Source organism: Octopus sinensis, linkage group LG10, assembly GCF_006345805.1.
Source record: "Octopus sinensis linkage group LG10, ASM634580v1, whole genome shotgun sequence".
Lineage (NCBI taxonomy): Eukaryota > Metazoa > Mollusca > Cephalopoda > Octopoda > Octopodidae > Octopus > Octopus sinensis.
The window spans coordinates 83091329-83105199 of record NC_043006.1 but is presented as its reverse complement, the minus strand read 5'-3'; the positions used below and the strand labels follow the sequence as shown (position 1 = coordinate 83105199).

The following is a 13871-nucleotide window of genomic DNA, read 5'->3' as shown; positions in this document are numbered from 1 at the left end:
TTGCTGTAATCGTCGCAGAATAAACAGAGGGAATTTGTAAGTGGATCGTTTTCTTTTTCTAGAAATAGCAGTTAAATTTCCATAGACCACATCTTATTCCTTAAACATATTCCTTAAACATATAGGCTGGAATACCTCTGATCATCGGTTTGACTAAGCATAGCTAATATTGGACCTTGGCAAAAACAATAACAACAACCAATATACCTATTTCTTTAATACCCACAAGGGGCTAAACACAGAGAGGACAAACAGGGACAGACAAACGGATTAAGCCGATTATATTGACCCCAGTGCGTAACTGGTACTTAATTTATCAACCCCGAAAGGATGAAAGGCAAAGTCGACCTCGGCGGAATTTGAACTCAGAACGTAGCGGCAGATGAAATCCTGCTAAACAATTCGCTCGGCGTGCTAACGTTTCTATCCAACTGCATTCTGCAAAGTTCACCTGTATGTCAAGAAGTGAAGACGCTCTAGAAAGAGCTACATACGAGTGTTCATGAGAATTATCTACATTATACAATCAGGCTATTATTTAATTTATCGACCTTGAAAGATGAAAGGCAAATTGACCTGTGTAGGATTTGAACTCGGAGCACAGAGATCCAGGTCTCAGTCGGTCCTTAGACGGTTCCAGCTTAAGTGAGAAGAGGTTAAAATCTCTTCGCTTAACACTTCCATGTAATGTTTTCTAAAATTTTCAAAATTTGGGGTATTTTTTCCGTCGCTCTTAGTAATTCTGCCGCCACCTGCAATTCACTAATCCGGCCTGTATAAGCTTTTCGCGCCTGGAATGAAGCGTTCATTTTACGAAAACCGGCTTACTGTTTACGACGTTTATCTAGGTCGACCGTATAGATGACAAATTTGCTTTCTGTGTAGACGGTGATGTTGAAATGTGGTCAACCTATGCTATCCCTATCTACTGCCCTACAGAATACTGTATCTAGATACGAACCAAGATGATCCTATGCAGTTTGTCTCTGTCCACATTGGCTTCAGATCAAAATTCTCATAGAACAAATGTAAACTAATATGTATTTTAAAAATATTAATTTCTAATATTTTAACAGGCCCCAAAATTAAATGATCCCCCGTGCTTCGTGAATGATTATATCTTAATGATTCAGACGGACAGAAGGTATAACTATCATAGGATTTCATACTAGATGTGTAGGGATGTGGGAAAATACCAAAAACCATTATGTATGCCGAGTTGTATGATTCTGCTTGCTTCTGTATTTAAGGTTAAACTCTTTTAAAATGCTAGACATATATACCAGACTCAAATTAATTTTGTAGGAGGAATATAAAAAAATAGGCGGTTGTAATGTCTATCATTGACATCAGTAAACTAAATGAATTAAAGCGATTCTTGCTGGAGATTGAAACTAAAACGTCATTCTCAGTTTGGGAAATTAATTCATCTTCAAAACACATATTTCACAATTGAAAACTAAAAGTAAGGTAATTCAAATTCATTTGAAATATATTTGCGTTTAGATAGCATTTCCCTTGTTCTTTTATAGATTTAAATTTGAGAGATGCTCCGTTAGCAGGGACTTATGAAGGTTAAAAGTATAACCTACCGTAATACTGAATAAATTAAAACAGGGAATAAATAATAATTTCTCGATTAAAACTTGAAGAATGTTAATATTTTCAACAACGCCGAAAATTATTGAATTGAGAATTTATGGCCAAAATATTATTTTTACCCTTATTTCATTATTTACAGCCATTAAATCTCAGTTCTTTCTCTTTATTCGTTAATGAAATTACTCATATATATATATATGTATATATATGAAACATTCCGTTTAGTTTTGTAGCTATGGGGGTGTTAAACTTGTAAAAAGAAACCCCTCATTAAATAAAAAATGACCGATTACCCCCTCAAAATCACACTGCGGTTTGAGAATGACCTTCGAACATGCTATCACCATTTATTAATCAGGAGTAGCATAAGAGTAAGGGGAAAATAACAAATATTAGTTTCTATAGCAAGATCAAGGCCAACAGTATTTCTCGATTATACTGCAAATAAGTGAATTTACTGAGAAATTACAGCAACCCTCTTGCTATTTTTTACTCTTTCAAAAGACAGACAAGCGGCGCTATAATAATGGTTTGCTATCATTTTATTCTAATCTGTTATTCTACATGATTATAGGGAGTCGCTTTTTGAATACAATAACATTTAGAAAATGTTTTATTCAAATTTATTCGTGTTGTTTTTTTTTTTCAGTAAATGTTTCTAAGTGTTTTTAAAATTGAATTCTTTTCTAGGTCGTAAAGCGACTTGTGAAATATAGACAAAAATAATCATAACAGTCTACTGTATTACGTGAGAAACACCGAAGTTTATAGACAACTCTAAAAATATTAGAAAACAAGCTATATGATTCTAGTAGGTGTGTCGTTTCTTAAGGACGTTAAAGCATTTTGATCCGGAGATACACGACGACAACGACTGGGAAACCTTTCCGAAAGAGTTTCGAACCTTATAACAAAGAGATGTTCTCCTACTGAAAATATTATTGCCTCTTTACTCAAATCTCGTGCTCACATTTAACCTACAAAATATTTTGTATTATAGAACGGTCTTTAATTTTAATTCTGTCTACATTAATAACACCCATTTTCTAGTCATAAAATTGTATTCAGAACTACCTAATTTAAAGAGAAATCTTAAATTCATTTTCGAATTTAAATAATTCGTTTGTCAGATTTTATTAATATTCTTCAGTTATTTAATATAGTATTTTTATTATATAACTTCAATATGTACTGGGTATAAGTTTTCCATGTTCACCGCACATCTTAATAGACCCGGGGTTCTCACGGTACCAAAATCTAAATATTTAACTTAACGAGTAGGTTGCTGATTATTTCGGAATCTTTTGAGCCTCTTTAGGTAATCTCCAGCAGGTCCAATGGGTAACCTTTATAACCAGCTTGGGCTCTCAAATTTGGGATATAGTTTGACTGACGTCCACTAAAGCTATTTTCATCTACAAGGTTGACACAGCTATGCTAAAAGATACTTGCTCAAAATATCTTTAAAGAGGTATTAAAAATGAAATTGAACAGCAAACTTAAACACTGCTATCCATGTAAACCGTCTAAAACATTTGTCTGTGCAGAATAATTCAATTGGATTTACGTTTTTGTGTTGCTATTTTTTAGCTCCTGGAAAGCGACTTGTTTCAGTTATTGTGCAAATGTTCTTTTTTCTTTCTGTACTTTTGTATGCTTGTCGTTTAACCCTCAGAATACTTGTTTTCCAAAGCTTATGTTCAATGGCGTTCCAGTTATCCTTTCGTTTTCTAAATTTAAACATTGCTTGCTATAGTGAAACATTTTTGTAAATCGACAGAGTAAGATATGAAGGAACTCGGTTGGTATTTCTATCAGACAAGGCTCCCTCTTTGGCTTGATTGGATTGCCACTTTTGTCCGATAGCTTTAGTTTCGGATCTTTTCGGTTTGAACGGCAGTTTTTTCTAGCGGTGTCATATGAACTTGTCACCTATAATTATGACCCTAGTATCGATCTATTGCATTTCAATCTGTATTAGGATTAGTTACGGTTAGGGGTGGGGGAAGGGTATCTTTTTTTCTTCACAAATGTAAATAAACCCAATCTGTTTCTTAAACGAGGGACATATTCATACGGCACAATGTTTTTTACCTCAATAGACGTCACTGATTGGTTGAAATTGTAGAAATTGAAGAAAAACAACAAATATCTTACAAACTATAAAATTTTCTCAAAGCCAAGAGAAAAAGATGTTTTATAAACACATTCTAGCAGTATACGAAGTTTAAATTTTTTTTAGTTACCTAGAAATTATGGTAAAAACTGCCGGTCAAACAGAAAAGATCCCTCAGCTTCTAGTAGAGTAAATCTATTATACAATTTTTTTCAGACAAAATGCATCAATACCCACACTGGTCAGGCCGAAGTCCAGATTGGTGACACGTACTGGGAGCTGTATTGTTTGGAGCATGATATCCAGCCAAATGGCGAGTTATCATTTGCAGGATCTACTGGTGTTACTGTTTCGACAAGCAAGTTCTTCCTTGACTTAGGCACTAGGAAACGTATCCCCAGATCCATACTCATCTATTTAGGACCCACGGTTATTAGTAAGTATAAACGTTTCATATATTTTTCATTACAGGATTAAATTAAACAACGAATTGACAACCCACGCATTTAATGTTTTGTTAAATCAATCTTCTGTATTAGCTTTTCTGTTGGAAAGAGAGTTCAATCTTGTGCCGAGGTGAAGCAGTGGCTCTTTTTTTTCTTTGTCATATTCCCAAACATCGCTAGATAAATATTTTTTTTAAATATTGGAAAATATTTCAAAATTTTTGCACAATAGAACAGATAACTATAGTAAAATAAGTTGACTTCAAAATCAGTTAAATGTGTTGATTAGCAAAATTCTGTTGTAAATTTTTTCCGTTATTTGTAAGTAATGATAGCAATATATTCTGTGAAATTATGTCAACCAAAATACTGGGGAAGTTAGAACTGTTATTAGATCGAACTGAATAAAGCGAGTTATGCTTAAAAATATTTAGTAATCTCTACATCTTTTTTTCTTCTGATAAAAGAACAACCTTTTAATTGATATGGTGTAATTGTTGCTCAATATCTTATTTTTCAGATGAAGTACCTGTTGGAAAATTTTACTCGAATCAAACCATCAGTGGTAAGATGCAGCAAATGACTATGCCAGGAGTCGATATACAATATCGAAAGTGGTTTGGTATGTGAGCCAATCCTGAAATTCTCCGGCCTCCGAGGTTTCTGGATTTTATAGTTTCGATGGTGGCACTAGTTCTGGTTTTACATCTCTTTTAATGGAGATTTTGACTTGGGGGGAAAAAACAAAAAAGGAACTTAAATTTTCAGTCAGTCCAGCACTACGAATTTCTGCAGCTGTTGTAGAACCGTACAATTCTATATTAACTCTTATTCTTGAAGACGTTAATATGTTGTCTACTCAACGTACAAGAATTTGAATCGTCCAGTTGCTCAAATAGTGAGCTCCGTTACTGCTTCTTTAAGGTTTGATGTGTCTCTTCATGTTGATTTAACTGAGTTTCAAACCAATTTGTTAGCTTGTCCACGGATTCATTTCCCAATACTTACGTATGCACCTACAATATCAGTTAAGAAAGTGTTGCATTAGCAGTTAAACGTAAAATAACAAAATTTTTGTTTTGAACCCTGTAATCACATGTAAATGTGACCCTCGCCGTCGGAAGTACATGGCTTGTCTGTTGAACCGAGGTGATGTCGTCTCGGAAGAGGTTAATGCTGCTATTGCAACAATTAAAACGAAAACACAAAATCCATTCAGTTTTTAAATTGGTGCCTAACAGGGTTTAAAATTGGTATCAATTACCAATTTCTAATCGTTGTCCCTGGAGGAGACCTGGCCAAGGTCCAGCAGGCTGACCGTATCCTGAGCAATTCGACAACTTTTGCTGAAGCTTGGGCACGTCGAAATTACAAATTTTACTTAATGTATGCCAAGCTAGATCTTGTTGACTATTATGTGGATGAAGGAAAGTTCTCTGAAGCGCAGGAAGATTTGGCTGCTCTGGAGAAAGATTATGAAAAAGTTGGTATTGACACAACTGATGGGGAAGAAGAGATCGAAGAATACTAAATCTTATTACAAATGGGGTGATATGCATGTACACAGACGTGTGAGGATATATTGCTCCAATATTAAACTACGCAATTACTTTCCGAAATAGTGATTTTAAATTTTGGCACCATGCCATACTTCTTGAAATACTGAAATCGCATTGTATTCCTGTTTTTGTTGCATATTGGAAATAATTCACTTCAAAAATTTTTCGAAGTTTTTAAATATTATCAAACCGTTATTACATTCAAATCAGATATTTTTCTCATCTTAATTCATGACCAGATTCTGCCTCCGTATGTGAAGCAGTCGCATGGCTAATGAATAAAATCAAGTATCTAGATGGAAAGAACAAATTTTGTTAGTCAACGCTACTAGTAATTTTGGTGTAAGGCCAGAAAGTCTGAAGGGATGGGTAAGTCGATTAGATCAACCCCAGTAGGCTCAACTGGTACTTATTTCATCAGCCCTGAACGACAGCCGACCTCGGTGGTGATTGAACTTACAGCGTAGAGATGAAGATGTTAAGCATTTTGTCCGGTGCAGTTACAAGTCTCCAGGCTCTCCGCCTTGAACAATTCTTTCTACTATAGGCACAAGATCTGAAATTATGACCGAGGGCGGGATAGTCGACTACATTGGCACCAATGATCAAGTGGTACTTATATTTATCGACCCCGAAAAAGATGAAAGGCAAAGTCGACATTCGCAGAAACTTAAGGGAGAAAATAAGTTGTTCTATGATACCAATAATTAATGCAATGAGCTAGCAAAAACGTTAGCACGCCGGGCGAAATGTTTAACGGTTTTTCTTCTGTCTTTACATTCTGAGTTCAGATTCCACCGAGGTCGATTTTGCCTTTCATCATTTCGGGGTCGATAAATTAAGTACCAGTTGCGTACTGGCTCCCTCCCCAAAATTTCGAGCCTTGTACCTAGAGTAGAAAAGTATAGTACCAATAACTTTAGCCATCGAATGTTAAGGGTGTTATTATACACACGCACACATACCTACCTCTATTTTGCTTTATAGAAAAGCAGCCGAATCTAGTTAATGAATGTTAAAATAAACAAGGTTAGAAGCGAAAGTACAAAAGAAATTCGGTGGTTGTCGATGCAATGAATGATAGTTGCGTTGGTTTTTTTTCTCTCTTTTTTGTTTACGGTATTCAGATAGTAAACTATAGGTGTTAGTGTTATATATAAACGAAAGAAAAAAGACTAAAATGCTTTATCATGGAAAAATAGAAGTATGTACCGGTTATTTTAGACGACCTCTTGATGCTGGAGTAAAATGGAAAGAAAAACTGAATTCAACTTTCATTTCAGTTGTGGAAGTTCATACATTTTTCACAGGGTGTTGTATTTTTTGTTGTATGTTTCTTTTTCTTTATGGGACACCTCGAAGAACATGAAGCTATAAATAGCGTGTAAATATTCGATTACAAAAGAATTTGGATAGAAAAAGTTGAAGGTTAAGAATGGCGTTTGATTCGATCAATTCATATTATGTAATGGATAAAGGCTTCAATTTACTGTGGGAAGAGAGTTGCTTCCATTGTAGAACATAGTGATTGATTAGAGTAAGTAAGGCGGAAACCTGGCAGAATTGTTAGCAAGCGAACAAAATGCTTAGCGGCATTTTGTCCGCCTTTACATTCTGAGTTGGAATTCCGCCGAGGTCGACATTGTCTATCGTCTTTTCAGGGTCATTGAAGTCAGTACGACTTGAACATTGGTGTCGAAGGAATCATTTAAAATTGTTACCGCGCCGGACAAAATGCTTAGCGGCATTTTGTTCGTCTTTATGTTTTGAGTTGAGCTTAAATTCCACCGAGGCTGACTTTGTCTTGCATCCTTAAGGAGTCGATGAAATAAGTACCAGTTGAGCATTGGAGGAAGTAGTGTCAATGTAGTCTACTAGACTCTCCGAAAATACTAGGTATAGTAGAAAAGAGTATTAAAGTATGCCAGCATTCATTCTGTTTAAACTTCCTTGAACGCAGACTCAGTTAAATAATCGTATCGATCAACTAGCAGATGAGTTTCAATTTGCACCAAAGTTAGCGTTTGAGGAAGTTATTTTTTTTTTTTTCGAGAATTCTGAGCGGGAAGCTCTTGTGTATCGAATGCTCAGATTGATATTCATATGAATGTGTGTGTGTGTGTGTGTGTGTGTGTATTTATAATCTCGTTTAATGAATAACAAAAGAACTATTTACGTAGTCACTTTCATTAGTTTACTGCTGTCTCTTCTATGAGGATTACACTCAATTGAAACTGGAAAGGCACGGATGAAGAAAAATGACCGATTTTACTTTTAACATACTTCGATATAGGTTGAAAGTATTCAGTAATAAAACGTGCACTAACGAGTTGCTCAACTATAATAATTAAAAGTACTGTGTGTGATATGTTGCCAAAAAAACCCCATTAAAACGAAATTGTACCAATAGAGCTAAGTTCAATACCTTCATAAATGTATCGCTGCAAATCTTAATAAAGCAATATGCATCACAAGGAAAATACTCAGTATTTTCTAGGAGGGGTATTAAATTGTAATTATACATAGCATTGGTTAACTCGATCGGTTAAAACGGACGACCACACTACCTATTCTAAATGTAAAAGAAGATGCATTGTATGTGTACACCCCACTTCTGTGTTTGTGTGCATCTCTATCTCGTATAAAATTTCAATGAAGAATGAAAAGCAGTGCTAAACATTATCACTCGCACATGCTCAATGTATGTGTCATGTTTGTTCGCCGGGTTCGCTGCAGTATAGTGCTTGGGCTCTACTCCCCCAACACGTTGTGCATTATACAGCAGCAACCTCGTTGAACAAAAAAACATACGCTGAGTACATGCGATCAATAATTCTCCGCCAAGCTAAATCGCGGTATACCGGCAAATACAAGGTGATTGTGGGTTAAGTATATGTGGCTGATAATGTTTATTATATTAACGCTGCGTCTAGTTTATATTTGAATTCATTCTTACGTATGCATTGTCCAGGCATATCTGCATATAGTTTGAACGTTATATGCATATAAATCTCAGCTCCGGTTCGAGAACGTGATGTTGGTAAGCCACAAAAATGGCAAAGCCTCTTGGATGAGATTTGGGGCAGTAATCTCACTGTGTCCATGTCTTTCGGGTGTTTTTATTTTATTTAAACGCAGCCTTCGAAATGATGGGGTGCATCTCTTTATGAAATTTTTGAAATTCCTCGCCATCCCATTTCGGAGCGATTTTGGCCAATTCTTTGTTTAAACCTAAAAACCTTGTGTAATTCTTTGTTGGTGTCGAAATGAATACATTGTTACTGCTTACAAATCGCGAGCAAGCAACATAGAGTTGGCCATGACAGAGGCATGTATTAGAGAGATCAAGTCCAACTACCTTGAGGAACTGACCCTGAGATTTGTTAATTGAAATACCAAAACTTAGTTTGACTGGAAACTGAAGCGTTTTAAATACTAATGGCACATCTGAAAGCATGAGAGTAATTTTTGGAATAAAGACATTTTCTCCTTTGTGACTAACTGTTATGATTGTTGTCTGTAGAAAATGAGACTTCATGGAACTATAACAATTAATTACGTTCTATTACACAGGTGACATGAGTCAAGATTCCTAAGCAACCTAATGGAAGCATCCAGTTTTAGTGTCAAGTTATGCGGTGGCATCCCAGTGGGTTTAAGTGTGTTCAGAAATATTCAACAGAGTATCGAACAACTCAATCTCGATCGACTGTTGTGTCTTAACTTTTGAAAAAGTTCATGATTGAGTTTATCAAACATTTCATTAGTTGGAGCCAGTATAGCTCCTTCACATAGTTTACATCAGTTTATTTGACAGATAAATTAGGAAATACTTTATCCATAAGATCCCAAAGTGAAAGTATCAATTGATCGCGTGTACTTTCATGTAGCTGGTGTCTTGGGTTGAATGTTAATATCCCATTACTAATCTTAAAGAGCTCGTACGATCATCTTGTAGAAGTGCTCTCACGGTGCTTTGCAAGAACTGTTACTCTTCACATGAGCATGCTATTGTTTTATGTCTTGGAGGGTATGGTCAAGTACCTCTAGAGCTCCATGACGTGACTTAGTGCACTCATTCCAAACAATGAGGCAAGTTTGTTAGAGAACTGTTGCTATTGCAGAGTTCTTGGAAATGTTGTACATTTGAGATTCCTTCATTATAACCGGGACATTGTGAGATATTTCAGTGTCAAATGGAACCAATTTGTTTACCGGATAGACCATTGGCACAGTCCTCTTTTGGCCGGACGGTATTGCGAGACTGGTGAGCTGGCAGAACCGTTAGCACGCCGGTTGAAATGCGTAGCCGTATTTCGTCTGTCGCACATGTGTTCGTGAAGTAAGAATTGCTGTTTCGTGGTGTTAATATTGTTAACAACTGTTGTTTCTTGTTAAACTGTTGAATAACTTAACTGTTGGAGTTTTCAATTGAAAACACTTAGTGCTTGTGGTAGCACGCGTTGTTCATTCCCCCTTTGGGGGGAAGAATGTCGTCTAGCATGGAGCCTACCGTTGGAGCAGAAATACTTGTTTCTCCTGTTGAGAGGAGGAAATACATGTCCGGCGAGGAGCCAAATACAGACAAGGAAATAGGGGTTTCCCCCGCTACAAGAAGGGATAGCAGAGAGGATAATATATTTGATATTTTTGGAGATGTGTCTGAGAGCTCGTCAGAACTTTCACCAGAAGAGTTTCCGACTTTGCCAGAGAACAAAGGCATTGTGTCGAAGAGAATAATTGATGTGCCTAGCATCCAGATAGAACCAAAAAATGGAAAAAAAAGTTTTGCGTTGGCTGCTGGGTGTGGAACCCAGATACTGTCGGCGAATAAAAGCGAAATTATGAAATACAGCAAAATGATGGAAATAACTGACAACGGTGTGAAAATTGAACCTCCGCAAAAGTTATTACAGGAAGAAAAGCAAAAAACAATAATTTTCAAAACATATTGTCTACAAAAAAGAAAAATTGAAAGAATGTCAGAAGAGAAAATAGAAAAGTGCTTAAAGCCAATATTGGGCGACGTAGTATTTCTGAGAAGAGGAAAAAAATTCGGAACGGTGGAAGTAAGGTTCACCAATAAAGAAATAGCAAACAAGAACTCAGTTGAAACGCTGAAAACAAACGACGTGGAGTTAATCCCCTATTATAGGGGGATGAGGACGTCGCGAATAAAAATTACAAGGGTCCCGCCAGAGGTCGAACATATGTGGTTGTTGGCGGCAGTCCTAATCAAAGAGGTAGAAAAAATTACTCTCCTCCAGGCTACCGCTACGGAAAACCCACGCTGGGATGGTCAAACAATTAATCTTCTCATTCAAGCGGACCCTAAAATAATTCAAACAATTCCTGAGACAATTGAGGTAGGGGAGGAGAACCTCGTGGTGTTTGTTGAGGGCCGAAAACCTCGATGTTTTTTATGTGGTCAATTAGGCCACATTCGAAGGAACTGCAAGGAAAATGAAGAAGAGGAGGAAGAGGAGAAAAAAGACAAAGAGGAAGAAGATAAAGAAGAAACAGATGTGAAAAAAACAACAAACAAAAGAAAAATACAACCAGCAACCAGCCGAGAGCGGCGACTACTACAGAACAACGACCAAAAAAGACTGCCAGAAGAGAAAAAGAAGAAAAAGGCATAATAGCCGTATACACTAAAGATACTGAGCTCATGAGAGACATTCAACTCATAAAGACTGTAAAAAAATTGATAACCTTTCAGAGGAATTTATCAATTACGACATATATGAAGTCTCAAATAAGACTTATAGAATTCTACAAAATAAGTACAGAAAGACTGTATCTTCATTGAGATTAGATTTTAACAAGTCGATATTTCAGGGATTACCAGCTCCGATCCCGCGAGAAAAGGAAAAGGTGGAGATTCCCCCTCCACCTGATAATTCTGTGTCGGTGGTGAGACGGGATTTTGACAAATCTATTTCCCAAGACCGTCCACCTCCGACCCTGGATCAAAAAAAGGTGGAGGGTCCCCCTCCACCGGACAATCCTAATTAAACAGGTAAGTGATGGCTATTCACATTGGTTGTTTAAATGTTCACGGCCTGTTGTCAAGCTGGAAGCAATGACATCAGGTCGAGAAATTTGGATGTAATTGTTGCAACGGAAACCCGGGTGAAGGGGCCAAGAGATCTGCTCCCCCTCCTGAACGGCTACGAGAAATACGTTTCTCTGAGTCGGGCGGGAGGTGGGGGTGGGGTGTTGGTCCTACTAAAAAGAAACCGGGTAGCCGAGAAAAAGTTGGTTTTTCTGACCCAGAAGGCAGGCTGGTCGTTCTCGACTTGACATTCAGTTGTGGCTATTTACGCACCAAACATTATTGGCCCGCAAACTGAATATTTTCGTGGCCTAGGAAAGTTCCTAGCCACGTCGCATTCACTAGTAGTGTTAGGAGACTCTAATACAATATGTGCAGCACACACAGATTGTGTTGGCTCAAACTCGAACATGAACAGAAAATGTAACCCAGGCTTTCGGGATCTGCTAAGTCAATTTCAGCTAGCAGATCCATATAGGTTGGAGCACCCGAACACTTCACAGTGGACGTGGTCAAATAGTGACGGGTCTACCAGAACATATCTAGATAGGATTTTAATTAGAGAAAAAGGTAAGTCCATAGTTGAGTGTCCACAGTTTTTTCTAGTCAGCTACAGTGACCACAAGATGGTTACCTGTAAACTGACGGTAGATAAGTTGCATAGACAGGGATCTGGCTACTGGAAACTCAGTACGTCCCTTTTGGCGATTGAGGAGTACAGAAAGCGGATCAAGATGTTAATACAGAGGGCATTAACATGTACCATCATTAATAACAAATGGTGGTACGCCCTAAAAAGAGCCATCAAATATGAGTCTATTAGGTTTAGCATAAGTTTAGCTAAGAAGGGACGTAAAATAGGAGATGGTCTAGTTAAGGAACTAGAAGAAGCCTGGAGGACTGGTAATACAGACCAAGCGAGGGTGAAAAGACTGGAGTTAAACCAGCATCTTGAAGCCCACCACATGGGAAGTATTACCAGAGCTAAGTTACGTGCAATGAGAAGTGAAGGAATCAAAGCCGCTGGATGGGCCCGAGTGGTGGAAGCTCGGCAAGGAAATAGTTCCTCTATTCGGTCTTTGACGAATCAAAATGGTGTCTTGATAAACGAACCCGAGAAAATGTGTGAGGTCTCTCAGGAGTACTTCGCCCAGCTGTTCGGGGGTGACGGCGGTCCTGGTGGTGGGAGAGCCCTCGGGGACTTTCTTACCGGGCTGCCGTGCCTCTCGGGGTCGGATGCGGAGTCTTGCGAAGGGCCAATCACACCTGAGGAGGTGATGGAGGCTTTGGCCGATTGTAAAGCGGGTAAGTCACCGGGACTTGATGGTCTTCCGTACGAGCTGTATAAATGTATGGCAGACTTGTTCGGGCAACTACTGACTGACGTGTACGCGAACTGGAAACAGAATGGGTTTATCCCCAGATCTGTGCGCCGAGGAGTAGTGACGTTGGTCAGAAAGGACCCGGACAAGGGGGACGTTCTAGAGAATTTCAGGCCCATCACTCTGTTAAACGCAGAAGTGAAGATTTTGGCCAATGTTCTAGCAAAAAGGTTGGCGCGTGTCGCGAATGGTATAGTCGGGGAGGCACAGACATGTGCCATCCCAGGCAGAACCATTCAGGATACCCTCCATCTTATTCGCTATACCATAGAGAGGTTTGGTAATAAATCTGGCAAAGGTGGGGCATTGGTGCATTTGGACCAGTCTAAAGCTTTTGATAGGGTTGACCATCGATACCTAGCGACTGTACTTGCGCGGTTTGGCCTGGGCCTTAGCTTCCTCAGGTGGTTTATCGCTTTGTACCACAACATTGACTCGATAGTTCGGGTGAACGGTTTCCTTTCGAAGCCGTTCTGCATCAGACGCTCGGTTCGTCAAGGATGTCCGCTTTCACCACTTTTGTATGTGATGGCTCTCGAGCCATTACTGCAAAGGTTGAGTGGCATCCCGAGAGAACCAGGACTAGAGGAGTTTGTTACGGCTTTCGCGGATGATATCACTATCAGTGTAACCACAGTGGCACGCCTACGTGAAGTAGGTAAGACTATTGAGGCTTACGAGGAGGTAGCAGGAGCAAAGATTAACCGG

At 38.3% G+C, this 13871-nt stretch overlaps 1 protein-coding gene and 1 pseudogene across 2 annotated transcripts in view; both read left to right on the top strand.

The window, feature by feature from the left end:
* Positions 1–9366, top strand: part of LOC115216273 (tubulin alpha chain-like) — an 11874-nt gene extending 2508 nt beyond the window's left edge. The window contains exons 1-4 of one of the 2 annotated variants that reach the window (XM_036506867.1): positions 2086–2131; positions 3935–4154; positions 4685–4786; positions 9297–9366. In XM_036506867.1, the coding sequence (XP_036362760.1) occupies positions 2129–2131; positions 3935–4154; positions 4685–4786; positions 9297–9319 (348 nt within the window). In that variant the 5' untranslated portion in view covers positions 2086–2128 and the 3' untranslated portion in view covers positions 9320–9366. Of the gene's footprint in view, positions 1–2085; positions 2132–3934; positions 4155–4684; positions 4787–9296 lie in introns of those variants that run through there. The other variant, XM_036506866.1, reaches the window with a different exon arrangement.
* LOC118765191 lies at positions 4799–5970 on the top strand (annotated as a pseudogene).
* Positions 9367–13871: the final 4505 nt, after the last annotated feature.